The sequence below is a fragment of the Oncorhynchus gorbuscha genome, linkage group LG17 (assembly GCF_021184085.1).
Source record: "Oncorhynchus gorbuscha isolate QuinsamMale2020 ecotype Even-year linkage group LG17, OgorEven_v1.0, whole genome shotgun sequence".
Taxonomy (NCBI): Eukaryota; Metazoa; Chordata; class Actinopteri; order Salmoniformes; family Salmonidae; genus Oncorhynchus; species Oncorhynchus gorbuscha.
Window position 1 is genome coordinate 24,835,897 of NC_060189.1, and position 20,269 is coordinate 24,856,165.

The 20,269-nt window shown below is 42.0% G+C and overlaps 1 protein-coding gene across 1 annotated transcript; it reads left to right on the forward strand.

The window, feature by feature from the left end:
- The first annotated feature begins 6,284 nt into the window (after positions 1 to 6,284).
- On the forward strand, positions 6,285 to 19,785 carry LOC124002295 (ectonucleoside triphosphate diphosphohydrolase 5-like). The gene is made up of 13 exons (XM_046309679.1): positions 6,285 to 6,743; positions 7,134 to 7,213; positions 7,566 to 7,709; positions 8,087 to 8,162; positions 10,370 to 10,405; positions 15,290 to 15,378; positions 15,483 to 15,562; positions 15,684 to 15,745; positions 15,937 to 16,038; positions 16,820 to 16,963; positions 17,182 to 17,238; positions 18,201 to 18,316; positions 18,438 to 19,785. Exons 1-13 carry the CDS (start codon positions 6,476 to 6,478, stop codon positions 18,519 to 18,521), a joined length of 1,338 nt encoding a protein of 445 aa, XP_046165635.1. The 5' UTR covers positions 6,285 to 6,475; the 3' UTR covers positions 18,522 to 19,785.
- The last annotated feature ends 484 nt before the right edge of the window (positions 19,786 to 20,269 follow it).

Sequence of the window (20,269 nt, forward strand, 5' to 3'; positions counted from 1 at the left end):
AAATACACACTGTTTTAACTGGTTTAAACACAGTTGCAGCCAACTGTATTTTTGTCACATCTGTCTTCTGTTTACACACAGATGTTTGGAGAAGCAGATAGTTAATTAGCACAGGTGGTCCACTCTGTCTTCTGTCTGTTTTCTGTGAACAAGCACTGCAACACGGAAATATGGAAATCCTAACCCTATAAAGGTGTGTATCACAGCAGGTTGGTGGCACCTTAATTGGGGAGAATGGGCTCGTGGTAATGACTGGAGTGGAATGGTATCAAATAGGTTTCCAGGTGTTTGATGCCATTCCATTTGCTCCGTTTCAGCCATTATTATGTGCTGTTCTCTCCTCAGCAGCCACTATTGTGTGTGAGTTTAACCTTTCGTTTTTTCATTTTTCACTGATGTGAAAGATAAGGTTCTTATGGTTCGAAAACCATACAGCAAGTGTGTTAATGTTAAACTGAGCATCAGCTCTTAATTAACAAAACACCCCCTTGTAAAAAAACACCTTTGTCCAATGATTTATGTGTAATCTAATTGAACTGAGAGTCATAATTAAGGGACTAAGTTACACACCATAGAATTACATAATATACACTGAAAATATATATAAACTCAACATGTAAAGTTTTTGTCCCATGTTTCATAAGCTGAAATAAAGGATCTCAGATCTGTACTTCCCTGTTTACTTACCTGTTTGTGAGCATTTCTCCTTAGCCAAGATAATCCATCCACCTGACAGGTTTAGCATATCAAGAATCCAATTGAACAGCATGGACATTACACAAATGCACCTTGTGCTGGGGATAATAAAAGGCCACTCTAAAATGTGCAGTTTTGTCACACAACACAATGCCATAGATGTCTCAAGTTTTGAGGGAGCGTACAATTAGCATGACTGAAGAAATGTTCACCAGAGCTGTTGCCAGAGTACCGAATGCTAATTTCTCTACCATAAGCCACTTCCGTAATTTTAAAGAATTTGGCAGTATGTCCAACTGGCCTCACAACCGCAGACCACGTGTAACCATGCCAGTCTAGGACCTCCACTTCCGGCTTCTTCACGGGATTGTCTGAGACCAGCCACCCGGGCAGCTGATGAAACTGAGGAGTATTTCTGTCAGTAATGAAGCCCTTTTGTGGGGAAAAACTCATTCTGATTGGCTGGGCCTAGCTCCCCAGTGGGTGAGCCTGGCTCCCAAGTAGGTGGGCCTATGCCCTCCCAGGCCCACCCATGGCTGCCCCCCTGCCCAGTCATGTGAAATCCATAGATTAGGGTCTAATGAATTTACGATGCATGCATAAACATCCCATCAACAGACCTTTGCATGAATATCAAGAAAGACATGATCATTTTCTTCTTCTGGGAATATGTCCAATATACAGTGTATTCAGAAAGTATTCAGACCCCTTGAGTTTCCACATTTTTTTACATTACAGCCTTATTCTAAAATTGATTACATAAAACATGTTCCTCATCAATCTACACACAATACCCCATAATGACAAAGCGAAAACAGGTTTTTAGAAATACAAGCCTTTGCTATGAGACTCGAAATTGAGCTCAGGTACATCCTGTTTCCATCGATCATCCTTGAGACGTTTCTACAACTTGATTGGAGTCCAACTCTGTTAAATTAAATTGATTGGACATGGTTTAGAAAGGCACACACCTGTCTATATAAGGTCCCACACTTAACAGCGCATGTCAAAGCAAAAACCAAGCCATGAGGTCGAAGGAACTGTCCGTAGAACTCCGAGACAGGATTGGGTCGAGGCACAGATCTGGGGAAGGGTACCAAAACATTTATGCAGTATTGAAGGTCCCCAAGAACACAGTTGCCTCCATCATTCTTAAATGGAAGAAGTTTGGAACCACCAAGGCTCTTCCAAGAGCTGGCAGACCGGCCAAACTGAGCAATCAGGGGAGAAGAGCCTTGGTCAGGGAGGTGACCAAGAACCCGGTGGTAACGCTGACAGAGCTCCAGAGTTCCTCTGTGGCGATGGAATAATATTATAGAAGGACAACCATCTCTGCAGCACTCCACCAATCAGGCCTTTATAGTAGAGTGGCCACTCCTCAGTAAAAGGCAAATGTTGGCCCGCTAGGAGCCAAAATGCACCTAAAGGACTCAGACCATGAGAAACAAGATTCTCTGGTCTGATGAAACCAAGATTGAACTCTTTGGCCTGAATGCCAGGCGTCACGTCTGGAGGAAACCTGGCCCCATCCCTACGGTGAAGCATGGTGGTGGCAGTATCATGCTGTTGGGATGTTTTTCAGTGACAGGAACTGGGAGACTAGTCAGGATCGAGGGAAAGATGAACGGAGCAAAGTACAGAAATCCTTGATGAAAACCTGCTCCATAGCGCTCAGGACCTTGGACTGGGGCGAAAGTTCACCTTCCAATAGGACAACGACCCTAAGCACACAGTCAAGACAACGCAGGAGTGGCTTCGGGACAAGTCTCTGAATGTCCTTGAGTGGCCCAGCCAGAGCCAGGACTTGAACCCGATCTAACATCTCTGAAGAGACCTGAAAATAGCTGTGCAGCGACTCTCCCCATCCAACCTGACAGAGCTTGAGAGGATCTGCAGATAAGAATGGGAGAAACTCCCCAAATATAGGTGTGCCAAGCTTGTAGCATCATACCCATGAAGACTCAAGGCTGTAATTGCTTCCAAACGTGCTTCAACAAAGTCGTGAGTAAAATGTCTGAATACTGATGTAAATGTGATATTTCTGTTTTTTTATATTTTTTTATACATTTACAACATTTTCTAAACCTGTTTTTGCTTTGTCATTATGGGGTGTTCCACAAAATGTGGGAAATGTCAAGGGGTCTGAATACTTTCCGAATGACACAAGGATCTTTTCATAGGTCTATGTGGAATGAGGTGAATGGAATGACATTTGCACCCCTTCTAAGAGGAATTTTGTTCTGTGTCCTGGGAAGAACCTTGGACCTCTGACAGGTTACGCAGCCATCAGGATCACACAGATGTTTTGTGGATTACATAAATTGCGGAGAATCAACAAATTGCAGTTGACTTTGCAGATGTTGAGAACCTCAAACAACTGAAATAAACAATGTAAAGTTATTGCAGGTCATTTGAATCCAAACGCCCACATTGCTGAACTGGCTTCCAAATTCTGCTTTTTGGGGAAACTGGAGGGTGCCCAAGGAACAATATTTAACATAACATTGAACAAAAAAGTATATCATAAAATCTCAGGGTGTAGTTACTGTAAATTTTAGAATATATCTTTTTGCACTGGCATCATGCAGAGTTTGGGGACTAAATTTAAAGCTAATTGCTATGACAGGGAGCAGAGAACTGAAATAACCCTGAGCATTTCGAAGCTGTCATTATCATTGGAATTGTAATGACAAGGTTTAGGTCTCTTCAATAGAGTTTTGGGGTAGGACACCCACAAACATGAAATTCCTGAGGGTAACATTGCGGTATATTAATAATAGATTGCAAGGCTTGGATTACAAAGCCCGGGTCACCTCTCATGCTTTAAAGCATTTGTTTAAGTTGCAACAAAACATCAAAAGTTGTATTTAAGATAGGCCACCACTGAGGATTTCTTATTGGACCTTTGACTAGTATGTGCTGTGTCATACTGCCGCCTCATTTCTGTAGGTCTATGCCTCCCTCCCTAAAGCCCTGTAGGCTAACGAAACTTCTCATATAGATTTTTATATTACTTACTAATTACCTTGCTTTACAAGTTACTGTTTCTCTCAACTATTTCATCAACAACAAAAAATGAACAGATGTCAATGAAACAAAATATAATTTTTATCATGGTTTTCAACCACAACCACTGAACAGTTCTAGTTTCGCTTTTTGCAGCTCAGCTCACATTAGTCATTTGACCTCCATTGGTCAGAACTTGTCAGATCATGGCTGTCCTCTGAAATCATTGTAATTGGATCATGAAGGTATGGCATATATTTTGACTCATACCGTAAACACAGTGTGTAATAAGTACAAGTAGTAAGCTCCCAAGTGTCAGATCCATCAAAACACTGCAAATGATCAGAATACTGTACATCATTTTCTATAGTAGTACTTACTGTAGGTTACTGTATGTCTGAATGCCAAACATAATTATAAAGTAAAATACTTTTGTCTTTGTCAGGGCAAGATTCGTCTTCCCATAAAGGACTTTGGAGATAGCAGCATGGGGGGACAGCAGACACGCGTCATGGCTTTCGTAAGGACTAGAGCAAGTAACTCTATGACATCTTGTGTTTTTGAGTGTGAGCAGCCAGCAACCTGTTAAATTGACTCATAAAGCATTACAATGTTGTCATGGCATGCCAGATCAGTATATATTCTTAAATTGACACAAAGTTAATGAGAGGTCCAGCACATGCACGCTTTGATAGGGGGAACGGACCGTATTGGTGAGCCACAGAATTTGAAAAAAGAACCCACAGTATTTGGAAAAAAAGGAAGGCGAAAAGTACAATATTTTTAGTCCAAATTACAATGTTGGAACAGTGCATTGCACAGCGGAGTGTCCCGGGATTGGAATGTCCTCTATGTGGACCTCCTATCTGCCCTCCTCAAGTCCTGCTGCAGGACAACTGGCCGCCCCCATTCCCGCTCAATTTCACCCTGCCAGCTGAGCTAGCTGACACATGCCTCCACAGTTTGTGCTTCACTCACCCTCTGTTTGACTGGGTGGTGAACCAGTTTCATTAGTAGCAGAAGCAGAGTTGGGTGAGACCAGTTCAGCAAGCCTGCATCTAGAAATATACAAATTCTACATGTTTCAGCCCAGTCTTTGTTCACTGTTGCTGCAGCTTCTCGTGGGGACTGAGTGAAGGAAATCTCACTCTGGTGCAAAGCTCAGTTCATATGAGGTCTCTGAGTTAGAAGGGCCTCTTTGCTGAGCTGCAGTAGCTCATCGTTATTGCCTCTCTCCCACCTGGAAACTTTGAACAGTACATTAGAATACTTTTGCTGATAGACTGGTTAAAGACGCCTGCCAACCAGGCAACCACAGACCTAAAACTGAGAGCAGCCACTCATGCTTTTCATGGTTTCTCCTGTGAAACTTGCTTTAAATTTCTTTCCTAGGAAAGCTTGTGGTTAGCACAGGGATGAGTAGGAGTGAGATTATTGCTTACATTCTTTCAGCATTTATGTAAGTTGAAGTGCAAGTTGCATCTGCACATCTCTTGTGAAAGGTTGGTTGGGGTTTAAAGGGTTGCAGCATATGTTTTAATGCGGTCATTTTCACACGTCATGATAGGTTCGGAATGTAGTACACGCAAAAAATGACTTGTGCATACCCAGAGAAAATGATCTTGCCTGTCGCAACTTTGGCTGTCAGGTAGTAATGCACAATCCATCTTGCAACTCCTCTACCCCGCAATGACTAATATTTTCCGCCTAAATTTCCAAATTCTGCTGAAGCATTTGCGGTTTCCTAATTTGAATGATTTTAATGCCATTTTATATCCTCACCATAGAGTCCCAAAGTATATTAGATTGTCTACTTTTCTTTATACGCTTTTTTAAAACTAAGACTAGAAAAACAAACATTTGAATCAGTTATGAAATAGCTATTATATTTATATTTAGTTATAAAGTTTTGTTTCAAAATACTAATGAGTGTAAGCAACATGAGTTTTAAATAAGTAATCTACTATAAAATAACTTATTTCTGACATCATGCTAATTAAGTAACTGAAGTGTTTAAATTTAAGTAACTGAAGTGTGCATGTAAAAGTCCTGTGGTCCTTCTGTAGCTCAGTTGGTAGAGCATGGCGCTTGTAACGCCAGGGTAGTGGGTTCGATTCCCGGGACCACCCATACATAGAATGTATGCACACATGACTGTAAGTCGCTTTGGATAAAAGCGTCTGCTAAATGGCATATTATTTTTTTTTTAAGTCAAGATACAGGGAAGGAATTTTTGTAATCGGCAAGTTTGCACGTAAGTCTTAATTAAATACACCAATAAAATGTATTTTAAGAACATTGCTGCAAGTTTCTGCAAGCCAGTCGTATTGATGTCTTGATATATCCTCTTTCTTCTTTTAGGGGGATTTTTGGCTCCAGTCTGCACACTAAAGATTAAGAAAAAAAATGGTTTAGTGTTACCCAGTTTAGGAATAAAATATTCTGATAAGCAGGTATTCAGTATTCAGCTCTTTCAGAAGGGGGGACTCTTGAAGGAACTGAGATGGAACGCAACAGGATTGGTGGATGGCCTATGATGGTGTGGCCCCACACCAAGCCCTTATGTCTTTATATACTGTAAACAGATGACCAGACAGTCCTGAGTGTGCATTGCTACCCACTGCTTCTGCCTCTCCGGTTGCCTCCCTCTCATCACCTCTGCAAGCTGCCACTGCATTTTGTGCTGCTCCTCTGAAGACTAACTTGAAAAGGCACTGTAACGTGTTTTGCTTAGCTTTTACAAAAACATCAGTGTTTCTTCGGGTGTTAAACGATGTCTCTTCAGATGCTAATCCTTACAATAATGTGCATGTGGGTTCTGGCTTGGAACTTCCAAGCGGAGGCAACCTACTATCACCGCCAGACAGTCCACCACGAACACTCTGCTAACATGGAAAACCTCCTGCCCGAAAACCTCCTGCCTGAAGTCTTGCCTGAGGTCTCCCAACCTGTCAACAGCCGCACTTTCTATGGGATCATGTTCGATGCTGGGAGCACAGGCACCCGTATCCACATCTACAAGTTTATTCAGAAAGACCCTGGTGAGTGCTTTCTCTCTCTTTCTGTCTATCTCATTCACTCTCTGCCTCAGGAGCCAATAGGGCGTTACACTCAGCGGTCTCCCAGAGAGTCTGTTTGCTGTTGGGTCATTCGCTCAGTGGTGTAAACACAAGCATGTGCCGTCAGCATGGGGAGAGAGCAAGCTGAGTTGTAGTTAGTGTGACTGAAATCTCTAAAAACGGACCTCCAATGGACTCTAGAAGGGAATTTGTTTTTGTATTTACTCTGTCTAAACATCAGCGATTGTAAAGTAATGGAGTGATTGAGGCAACAAAGCTAATTTAAAAGCAGACCTAAATGCAACAGAATTGTATTATCTCACATGTTCATCTTGTTTGACATTTGAATGCATCCACTGTTTCTCTTTTTAGTTGAGCTGCCAGTTCTGGACAATGAGATGTATCATGCAGTGAAGCCTGGTCTGTCTGCCTATAAAGATAAGCCTGAAGAGGTATGTATCATGTCTATCATTTTCTCATTTAGGGATTGGGGGAATTAGGAGGTTTGTCCACAGTCCACATTACAGTCTGCAATGTGATGTAGACCGTATAATTACATGAACTGATTCTGCTGATGCTATTACTACGTCTGATCTTTACTTTCTTGATCTACATTTTACAAACCTGATGTGAACAGCATATGTGGACAAACATATCAACCCTTTAATCAACTGAATATGTCGATGCCGTTATATACTTAATTCACTGTTGAAATATCCATATCAGCCTAGTTTGGTCACGGATATGCTGAGAGTGTTCCAGTGGCGACCATGCTCATCTGTTAATGCCTGTTATCCCATTCAGGGTGGGAACACGATCAGAGCGCTGCTGAAGGTGGCCAAGAAGACGGTGCCAGAACATGAGTGGAAGCAGACCCCGGTGGTCCTGAAAGCCACAGCCGGGCTCCGCCTCCTACCCGAGGAGAAGGCTAACGCTCTGCTGGATGAGGTATGCACGTTTTCTCTACCCTCAGACAGTTTGGCACAGGGATGACCCGTCCCGCTAAGGATAGGGTCGAGAAACCGCTAAGTGCTTACAAGTGTCCTTGAAAGAACGGGGAAAACTCTTCTGACTTTTTGGTGGCCATCACTGTGCAAAATGTAGTGGAATATGTCAATTGAAATATGAAATTGAATTATTAAATTAATGCAGCTACTCTAGATATGCTTGTGGTTTTTGAATTCTATCATTCTCAGACAAATGAATGATTCCTGAGTCTAGATATAAGAGATATAATGGTATTTTAGCTTCATGTTTTGTTCTTATTGTCTTTATTCAGGATGTTCTTTGTTAATATGCACTCTCACCATAAATTGTCTATGTAGGTTCGGGAAGTCTTTGGCGAGTCCCCCTTCTTTGTACCAAACAACAGTGTCTCCATAATGAATGGAACAAATGAAGGTATGCCATTATGTTGGTATGTCAACAACATCTCTCTAATTTTATTTTATGCTACTGTGGTATTTTGGTTATGTTGGTAAAGAGTGAAACTCATTCAATCATTTAATTGCAGACATTGTTTAGATTAGCAAAACACTGCAGTATTGTCAAACCAGGTGGTTAGTATAGTGGGGCAAAAAAAGTATTTAATCAGCCACCAATTGTGCAAGTTCTCCCACTTAAAAAGATGAGAGAGGCCTGTAATTTTCATCATAGGTACACTTCAACTATGACAGACCAAATTAGGAAAAAAAATCTAGAAAATCACATTGTAGGATTTTTAATGAATTTATTTGCAAATTATGGTGGAAAATAAGTATTTGGTCGCCTACAAACAAGCAAGATTTCTGGCTCTCACAGACCTGTAACTTCTTCTTTAAGAGGCTCCTCTGTCCTCCACTCGTATTAATGGCACCTGTTTGAACTTGTTATCAGTATAAAAGACACCTGTCCACAACCTCAAACAGTCACACTCCAAACTCCACTATGGCCAAGACCAAAGGGCTGTCAAAGGACACCAGAAACAAAATGGTAGACCTGCACCAGGCTGGGAAGACTGAATCTGCAATAGGCAAGCAGCTTGGTTTGAAGAAATCAACTGTGGGAGCAATTATTAGGAAATGGAAGACATACAAGACCACTGATAATCTCCCTCGATCTCAGGCTCCACACAAGATCTCACCCCGTGGGGTCAAAATGATCACAAGAACGGTGAGCAAAAATCCTAGAACCACACGGGGGGACCTAGTGAATGACCTGCAGAGAGCTGGGACCAAAGTAACAAAGCCTACCATCAGTAACACACTACGCCGCCAGGGACTAAAATCCTGCAGTGCCAGACGTGTCCCCCTGCTTAAGCCAGTACATACATACATCCAGAACCGTCTGAAGTTTGCTAGAGAGCATTTGGATGATCCAGAAGAAGATTGGGAGAATGTCATATGGTTAGATGAAACCAGAATATAACTTTTTGGTAAAAACTCAACTTGTCGTGTTTGGAGGACAAAGAATGCTGAGTTGCATCCAAAGAACACCATACCTACTGTGAAGCATGGGGGTGAAACATCATGCTTTGGGGGTGTTATTCTGCAAAGGGACCAGGACGACTGATCCGTGTAAAGGAAAGAATGAATGGGGCCATGTATTGTGAGATTTTGAGTGAAAACTTCCTTCCATCAGCAAGGGCATTGAAGTTGAAACGTGGCTGGGTCTTTCAGCTTGACACTGATCCCAAACACACAGCCCGGGCAACGAAGGAGTGGCTTCATAAGAAGCATTTCAAGGTCCTGGAGTGGCCTAGCCAGTCTCCAGATCTCAACCCCATAGAAAATCTTTGGAGGGAGTTGAAAGTCCGCGTTGCCCAGCAACAGCCGCAACATATCACTGCTCTAGAGGAGATCTGCATGGAGGAATGGGCCAAAATACCAGCAACAGTGTGTGAAAACCTTGTGAAGACTTACAGAAAACGTTTGACCTCTGTCATTGCCAACAAAGGGTATATAACAAAGTATTGAGATAAACTTTTGTTATTGACCAAATACTTATTTTCCACAATAATTTGCAAATAAATTCATTAAAAATCCTACAATGTGATTTTCTGGATTTTTTTCTCATTTTGTCTGTCATAGTTGAAGTGTACCTATGATGAAAATTACAGGCCTCTCTCATCTTTTTAAGTGGGAGAACTTGCACAATTGGTGGCTGACTAAATACTTTATTGCCCCACTGTATATACCAACTCTTTCCTCATAAGAGCTCTATTGCTACCTCATAGAGCAACTAAATAACCTTGTCTGAGTTCCCTTCCCACGCTCAATATTAAGTGATCCTCCACATCACTCATTAAGACACACGCACTAACTCCTGTTTCATCAGATGTGCAATTCATTAGACTCACTTTATGAGAACCATAACATGAGATCTGAGACAGTAGTAATTACCTGGGTTGGTCTATCCATGTCAGACAAATATTACTAATGTAGCACAGCTGCTAAATTATATTTTAAAAAACTCCAATCTCTGAACTGACAGTACAGTCTGTCCTCTATGCATGTGTTCAAATGGCAATATGTATGGTAACTTCCAACTACAAGACTACAAAGGCAACAATTGCACATGATTCTGTTCAAGGGAATGTTTACACTCTCTCCATCTACTCTCTCTCGTAGGAGTCCTGGCCTGGGTAACGGTGAACTTTTTGACAGGTAAGGCATTGCTCATGTTTTGCTAAGGTGGTGTTAATGGTCAGGGGGGTCATTTCTGAGGTTTACACTGTACACAGTTGCCGGGCAGTGAAAGACTCCTGTCTTTGTCTGACTGTCTTGTATTGAGTCATGTTGGCCACCATCTGGTCACGATGGGATGTAAAATTCCCTCAATTTTCACGCAGTGTTTGTGTAATAAGAGGAGATTTCTTTTCAAACCTATCCTATGGCCCAAACAATAGCCTTTTTCTTCCTCTCGGTGGCCACAGACCTACAGTGCATCCAGAAAGTATTCAGATCCCCTCCCTTTTTCCACATTTTGTTACGTTACAACCTTATTCTAAAATGGTTTCAATACATATTTTCCCCCATCAATCTACACAATACCCCACAATGACAAAGCGAAAAATTACAATTAATAATTAATTTGACAAATATATTGAAAATAAAAAACAGAAGTACCTTATTTACACAAGTACTCAGACCCTTTGCTATGTTACTCGAAATTGAGTTCAGGTGCTTCCTGTTTCCATTGATCATCCTTGAGATGTTTCTACAACATGATTGGAGTCCACCTGTGGTAAATTCAATTAATTGGACATGATTTGGAAAAGCACACACCTGTCTGGTCCCACAGTTGACAGTGAATATCAGGGCAAAAACAAAGCCATGAGGTCAAAGGAATTGTCTGCAGAGCTCTGAATCAGGGTTGTGTTGAGGCACAGATCTGAAGCAGGGTACCAAACAATATCTGCAGCATTTAAGGTCCCCAAGAAAACAGTGGCCTCAATCATTTTTAAATGGTAGAAGTTTGGAACTACCAGGACTCTTCCTAGAGCTAGTTGCCCGACCAAATTGAGCAATCGGGGGAGAAGGGCCTTGTTGACATGATGACTCCTTGCTGTCCCCAGTCCACCTGACCGTGCTGCTGCTCCAGTTTCAACTGTTCTGCCTTATTATTATTCGACCATACTGGTCATTTATGAACATTTGAACATCTTGGCCATGTTCTGTTATAATCTCCACCCGGCACAGCCAGAAGAGGACTGGCCACCCCTCATAGCCTGGTTCCTCTCTAGGTTTCTTCCTAGGTTTTGGCCTTTCTATGGAGTTTTTCATAGCCACCGTGCTTCTACACCTGCATTGCTTGCTGTTTGGGGTTTTAGGCTGGGTTTCTGTACAGCACTTTGAGATATCAGCTGATGTACGAAGGGCTATATAAATAAATTAGATTTGATTTGATTTGTTCACGGAGGTGACCAAAAACCCGATGGTCACTCTGACAGAGCTCCAGAGTTCCTCTGTGGAGATCGGATAACTTTCCAGAAGGACAACCATCTCTGCAGCACTCCACCAATCAGGCCTTTATAGTAGAGTGGCCAGACGGAAGCCACTCCTCAGTAAAAGGCACATGACAGCCTGCTTTGAAGTTTGCCAAAAGGCACCTAAAGGACTCTCAGACCATGAGAAACAAGATTATCTGGTCTGATGAAACCAAGATTGAACTCTTTGGCCTGAATGCCAAATGTCACATCTAGAGGAAACCTGGCCCCATCCCTACGGTGAAGCATGTTGGTGGCAGCATCTTGCTGTTTGGATGTTTTTCAGCTGCAGTGACTAGGAGACTAGTCAGAATCAAGAGAAAGATGAAGGGAACAAAGTACAGAGAGATCCTTGATGAAAACCTGCTCTCAGACTGGGGGCGAAGGTTCACCTTCCAACAGGGCAACCACCCTAAGCACACAGTCAAGACAACACAGGAGTGGTTTCGGGACATGTCTCTGAATGTCCTTGAGTGGCCCAGCCAGAGCCCAGACTTGAACCTGATCGAACATCTCTGTAGAGACACATCCACATCCAACCTGACAGAGCTTGAGAGCATGTGCAGAGAAGAATGAGTGAAAATCCCCAAATACAGGTGTGTCAAGCTTGTAGCGTCATACTCAAGAAGACTGCTACTCGAATTTCCGCAATGTATACAAGGCCCTCCTCCGCTCTCCTTTCGGCAAATCTGACCACGGCTCCATTTTGCTTTCCCCTTCCTATAGGCAGAAACTCAAACAGGATGTACCCGTGATAAGGACTATTCACGCTGATTCAGGGAGTGAGTTTATAAGGAAGTGCATAGGAGATGTTGTACCCACTGACTATTAAAACCCACCCAAACCAGAAACTGTGGATAGATGGCGGCATTCATGCAAAATTGAAAGCGCGGACCACCACATATAAATATGGAAAGGTGACTGGGAATATGGCCAAATACAAACAGTGTAGTTATTCCCTCCGCAAGGCAGTCAAACAAGCGTAATGTCAATAAAGGGACAAAGTGGAGTCACAATTCAATGGCTTAGACATGAGACGTATGTGGCAGGGTCTACAGACAATCAGACGACAAAAAGAAAATCAGCCACATCACGGACACTGACGTCTTGCTTCCAAACAAACTTAACACCTTCTTTGCCCACTTTGAGGATAGAGTGCTACCGACGTGGCCCGCTACCAAGGACTGGGCTCACCTTCTCCGTGGCCTACATGAGTAAGCCATTTAAAAGTGTTAACCCTTGCAAGGCTGCCAGCCCAGACGGCATCCCTAGTCGCGTCCTCAGAGCATGCGCAGACCAGCTGGCTGGTGTGTTTAAGGACGTATTCAATCTCCCCCTATCCCAGTCTGCTGTCCCCACATGCTTCAAGATGGCCAGCATTGTTCCTGTACCCAAGAAGGCAAATGTAACTGAACTGAATGACTATCGCCCCGTACCACTCACTTCTGTCATCATGAAGTGCTTTGAGTCTAGTCAAGGATCATATCACCTCCAGCTTACCTGTCACCCCACTTCAATTTGTGTACTGCCCCAATAGGTCGCCATCACACTGCCCTATCCTATCTTGACAAGGGGAATACCTATGTAAGCATGCTGTTCATTGCCTTCAGTTCAACATTCAACACCATAGTACCCTCCAAGCTCATCATTAAGCTTGAGGCCCTCGGTCTCAACTCTGCCCTGTGCAATTGGGTCCTAGACTTCCTGACGGGCCGCCCCCAGGTGAAGGTAGGAAACAATACCTCCACTTTGCTGAATCTCAGCACTGGTGCCCCACAAGGGTGCATGCTCAGCCCCCTCCTGTACTCCCTGTTCACCCAAGATTGCTTGGCCAAACACGCCTCCAACTCAATCATCAAGTTTGCAGACGACCTAACAGTAGTAGGCTTGATTAAAAACAATGATGAGACAGCCTATAGGGAGGAGGTGAGGGCACTCAGGAGTGTGGTGTCAGGAAAACAACCTCTCATGCAACGTCAACAAAACAAAGGAGATGATCATGGACTTCAGGAAAACACAGAGGGAGCACCCCCCTATCCACATCGATGGGACAGCAGTGAAATTTTAAGTTCCTCTGCGTACACATCACGGACAAACTTAAATGGTCCACCCACACAGACAGTGTGGTGAAGGCGCAACAGCACCTCTTCAACCTCAGGAGGCTGAAGAAATTTGGCTTGTCACCTAAAACCCTCACAAACGTTTACAGATGCACAACTCAGAGCATCCTGTCGGGCTGTATCACTGCCTGGTACGGCAACGGCACCGCCCACAACCGCAGGGCTCTCCAGAGGGTGGTACGGTCTGTACAACAAATCACCGGGGGCAACCTACCTGCCCTCCAGGACACCTACATCACCCGATGTCACAGCAAGGCCAAAAATATCATCAAGGACAACAACTACTTGAGCCACTGCCTGTTCACCCCGCTACCATCCAGAAGGCGAGGTCAGTACAGGTGCATCAAAGCTGGGACTGAGAGACTGAAATATAGCTTCTATCTCAAGGCTATCAGACTGTTAAACAATCATCACTAACACAGAGAGGCTGCTGCCTAAATACAGACTTGAAATCATTAGCCACTTTAATAAATGCATCACTAGTCACTTTAATAATGCCACTTTAATAACGTTTACATATCTTGCATTACTCATCTCATATGTATATACTGTATTTTATACCATCTATTGCAACTTGCCTATGCCGCTCTGTCATTGCTCATCCATATATTTATATGTATATATTCTTATTCCATTCCTTTACTTAGATTTGTGTATATTATGTAGTTGTGGAATTGTTAGATTACTTATTAGATATTGCTGCACTGTTGGAACTAGAAGCACAAGTATTTCGCTACACTCACAATAACATCTGCTAACCATGTGTATGTGACTAATAAAATTTGATTTAAAGACTCAAGGCTGTAATCGCTGCATAAAAAGGTGCTTCAACAAAGTACTGAGTAAAAGGTCTGAATACTTATGTAAATATGATATTTCAGTTTTTTATTTTTAATACATTCGCATTGTCAATATGGGGTATTGTGTGTAGATTGATGTAGAATTTGTTTTATTTAATCCATTTTGGAATAAGGTTGTAACGTAACAAAATGTGGAAAAGTTGAAGGGGTCTGAATACTTTCTGAAGTCCCTGAATACAGTGGGGCAAAAAAGTATTTAGTCAGCCACCAATTGTGCAAGTTCTCCCACTTAAAAAGATGAGAGAGGCCTGTAATTTTCATCATAGGTACACTTCAACTATGACGGACAAAATGAGAAATAAAATCCAGAAAATCACATTGTAGGATTTTTAATGAATTTATTTGCAAATTATGGTGGAAAATAAGTATTTGGTCAATACTTTTTTGCTAAGACTGCTAGAATGTCAGTCTTTGTCTCAGGCGGGTGGTTGGAATATGAATGAATGCTAAATGCAGTATGTGGTCAATGTACAGTATGTGTATGTTCTACTTTCTGTTTATAATGTTGATGATGGATAGCATCCTGTCTATAGTTTTCTATTTCCAATTCTGTGTGTTTGACTTTCCATCTGTTTTCTTTAGGACACTTGTATGCCAAGACCAGGAAGACAGTGGGTATCCTGGACTTGGGTGGAGGATCTACCCAGATCACTTTCCTTCCAAAATCAAAGGTAAATGTTCAACTGAACTCCACTGTTAGTGACATTTTGCAAAGATTGAGAGAACTATTGCTATTTAATTACATATTACTGAACACCTCTCTCTGTTGCCATAGAAAACAGTGTTCACCGCCCCAGCCAGTTACATTGCCAACATCAACATGTTCAATAACACTCTACAGCTCTACACTCACAGGTTTGTAATCAACCATTGGTACAGCAGGTACTTTATATGTCATGGCATACAATGCAAAACAGTATACTCACATTACTTTGGCATGGTCATGAATGTATTCTGCATTTCTGTCCTCGTTCAGCTACCTTGGAAATGGACTTGTAGCTGCTCGATTGGCAACTCTTGGGGCTTTGGGAGCTGATGGTAATTTAAAATGGGCATATTTACTTAGATATGCAAGCTTATCTGCAGTCATTCATCTGTTCATGACAGATGAATAGATTTGTATAATGCTGCAAGACACACTTAAGATTTCTATAAATCAGACACTATTTAAATGTCATCCTCGGAGGGACAATGGACAATCCTATAACTAATCTGGTTTATTCTTTCAGGTCTAGAGTGGAAAGTTTTCACAAGCTCCTGTCTACCCAAGAAGTTCAGAGAGGACTGGACTTTTGGTGGAATCACTTACAAAGTTAGCGGAATTCCTGATGGTAAGCGCAAAATAAAACCTACCATTTCGATAACATCATTCAAAAACATAATCCTCTAATCTAGAAATCAATCATTCTGTCTCCGATAGCTCAATGTAAGAGTTGAGTAAGAGTTGGGAACATTTTTCCACTGGAGCCAGCTGCACTGTGGTGCAAAATGCATGTTTTGTCATTCTTTCTCTCTGCACTCAGACATTCAACAGTTATAATACAGCAAACCTTGTATTTAAATGAGAGGAAAATTGTCAGTTTACTCCACAAATAATGCAACACTCCCATACCACAGTCATGTAGCCAAAAGATACTGGGTTAGTCCCAGAGATGTTATTTCTCTGTGTAACGAAAGGCTTGATGTTGACCGCTCACAATTATGTGGTAAAAATAGATCACCCAACAGGCCTATGCTAAGTGCTACTCTTGTCAGCACTTGGTTTCCCTGGTTGTAACCAACCAATCCCAGGATGCTGTGAGTGTACTTTTAGGGTTTTTCGAGTGTCGCGCTCTTGAGAGCCCATAGCCTCAACCCCATTTTGACATCATAAAGAGGCTCCAGGGACTCCCAGTGCATTCCACCACAAGCATGCAGCAAACTCAGTTATTTCACTCTCATTTGAAAATAAATATTTTATTGTTGGTGCTGATTTTGAATTATTCTTGATAACAACTGATTTGGGTGTTTTGTTGTCATAAAGCTGACATAACGCTGTAATCTAAATATGATACCTACCTTGAAGATTGAGTACAGCTTGTGTTAGATACTAAGGATGTGATCTCTCTCCAGGCTATGCAGGGTACAAGCTGTGTTACTATGAGGTGATGAGGGTGGTGAAAGGCATCGTGCACCAGCCATTCGAGATAAAGGGCAGCAGCATCTTCTACGCCTTCTCCTACTACTTCGACAGAGCTGTGGAGTCAGGCCTCATTGGTGAGAAGACACACAGAGCAGGACAGCTACAAATCCCCATTCAGTCTGCATCCAGTAAAACCTCAATGATATGAAGTGTTTAAATAAAAAATAATGGTTTAATTGTTTTCTACTCCAAATACATTTACTGCATTTTTCATGATTATGCTTGGAAAACTGAAATGACAACTGTTGTAGTAGATCACTAGAAGTAAGCTAGTCTTGTTTTTGTTTTCCAGATGGCAGTCGGGGTGGTATGGTAGAAGTCAGGGACTTCAAGAAGAGAGCCAAAGAAGGTGAGAGAGTCCTGGGCTTTTCTCTTAGACACATGTTGACTATGTTGATACAGTACACAGTGTACAATCAAGAAATGTTGCTGTTTATTTTAGACTCCAACAATCTCACAAGGCCTCACAAAATATCAGTTCCTTACCCCACAAAGTTTGCCTGCTAAAAATACACGCTGTTTGAACTCACACAAATATTCAACCTTGTTTGTGGCCAAACTTCTTCTTGACACAGCTAACCTAACATTGGCACATTTTTCTGCCATTTCCAATATAACCAAGGACCATTAGATGAAATGTCTAATTCTTAACTGTTCTTGGAGCATACACAAATACATTAATATTCTATATACACTTGGACATTTACCTAAGACACATAATTGACTAAGTGTCCTGACACGTTGGATGGACATATAGCCTTGGTTAATCCATTAGAGAATGTGGCAAAATAAATGCCCATGTTGTGCTAGATTTACAGCTAGCAGGAGTGAGTTGGTGTCTTATGTAAAGTCTATTTGCATTGTGAGAACACTTTCACATGGTCTCGATGAACACGTCTGGCATTGGGCAGGTTGGCAGGCAGTTGACCTGGGCAGCTCTGAGCTCTGTCTCTTGTACCTTGTACCTGACAGCCACACAACACCCAACCCGACCCGGGGGCTGAGACTGAGAGAGACACGCTGTGTACAGCTTGTCTGTTTGGCTCGGCCTCCCACCCCCAGATTCACCAACATGTGTTGACCCTTGACTCTTCTCACACCCCCTTGCTCAGTCAGCTAAACAAACTAAATAAACAAAACAAGATGACCAGCTTTCTATAATGTGGCAAACGGGTTAGAGGTTGTGTGCTGCTTGACCCCACTTTGAACATGACACAAGATATCTCTAAATACACCCACCTGTGCTCTCTGCTTTCTGTCAGTGGTATGTGAGTTGTTGTTAATGTAGTGCCGTCTTGTTTTTTGTTTAAGTGTGCAACAAGATGACCAAGTACCGTCCCATCAGCCCCTTCCTCTGCATGGATATGACATATATCACATGCCTGTTGAAGGAGGGTTTTGGCTTCAAGGACAACACAGTGCTGCAGGTGAGACAGTCAGGAACAGGTCACTGGGCACACAGGGAGGGGACAGGCACCAAGAGGTTAATAGGTCAACTTAACATGATGGTTTATTTTGTATGTTTTTTTTTCATGTTCTGTTCCACAGCTCGCCAAGAAGGTGAACAATGTTGAGACAAGTTGGGCCTTGGGAGCCACATTCGATCACTTCAACAACCTCAACATCCACTAAGGGCAGCTATTCTACCTGCCTGCAAGCACTGAGAGGGACAGCCTGTTAATGGGGGCACCCCCCCCCCCCCGACCATCCCTCCCACCTGCTCAGCAGCACTGCCAAGCTTTTCCAGCCAACCCCTCCCCTCCGTCCCCAGCACCCTCCTGCAAATAATCCAAGAACTGTTGACAAAGAAATCACTATATTTTTTATAATGAAGGACAGCTATTTCTACTGTATGTTTCATCCATAATTAGTGAGTTGACTTTATTTTTGTAAAGCAAGCGTTTATACAGTATATGCGCTTCCTTCGGGGTGTCTGACCTGAAATGCAGTCTTATTTGGCTACCTTTGAGCATGTAGAGTTGTTAGAAGCGCTGCAACTAGTCAGGTATTTAGAGAACTTTGGTGCTTACTGTGGTCCTGGAGTGCACTGTAATGTACAGTGGAATATTTGGAGAGAAAATAAGTTGCAGGAATGCAACCTTCAGTCATAGCTCTGAATGTAACTCATTCTATCTGGAAATATATTTCCAGTACATCATACTGTAGGACAGGTGAACAAGATATTTTCCCTCACAAGAGTTAAGCAATTTATCATTGAAGTTAAGTAAACAGAAACGTTTCCCCTCATACTTTGCACATAACACTTTAACTGCCCATGCTGTAGCTGAGAACTGTTGCTTGGATGTTGTCTACAGAGTTGTACATATTCATCAATGTTAAAGGAGGTGACCAATTTGCCACAACTCAGGGGGCAAGTAAAGCACAGAGAGGGTGAGATGCTAGTGTTCTCACTGAGTATGTCTTGCATTTGATATATGAATACATACGTTATGACGTTGATGCCTATGTTTTGAAAGTGCAGCCTTAGTAGATGTGGCCTTGTGTAGAATGGCCAGTTGAATTGAATCAGAAAAGTGAGTGCTTTGTGTTTCTGACTGTTGGTAAAGTCTGCGTTATTTGTGTTGTCTACAGTGGAGCACTAAAAGGTCATTGTTCGATCAACCGTGGCAAGAATACATGACCCTCTCCAAATTACAATGTAGCTTTGGCTTGTGGCTGTATTCAGCAACCAGTCATTTCAATATCCCTCTAGTACTACATCATCCATAGACTGATACATACAGCCTAAGAAGCATGTCAGGTATATCAAAGACCTTAAACCCATAAATCTTTCAGTTGTGCGGATATAGCTCTAGGTGCAAGGCACATACATGCTTATTAATACTGTTTGGAATTTTCTTGTGAACTGTACAAATATTTAAATCTCAGATCCTGATTATTTTGAATGCTGGTGCAATTTGTACAAAATGAACTTCGCTGTATAATTGCTCTAATGCAATGCATTAGCCTATTCAACACAAGCCGCTATATGTTCAGTAGCAAATATGTACAATAACTACTGCTGTATATAATACTACAAAGTAAACCTGTATAAGTAAAATACTTACCAGACTGTAACTGCTTTGACTTTGCAAAAGAGAACTTTATTTCTGCTGCATAATGTTCAAAGTTAAGGTGAACTGCTGGATAACTGATCATGTAAATCACATTTTATGAAAACCTGGTGCAAGTAAAACATACATTATACAAGTATGTTTGAATAAAATATTAAAAGTGTACTTGGTGTACAGGTACAGTGCCTTAAGAAAGTATTCATACCTTGAATTATTCCATGTTACAGCCTGAATGAAAATAAATAATAATCACACCTATCTACACACGAAAGGCTGAAACATGAAGACTTATTTTTAGAAATGTTA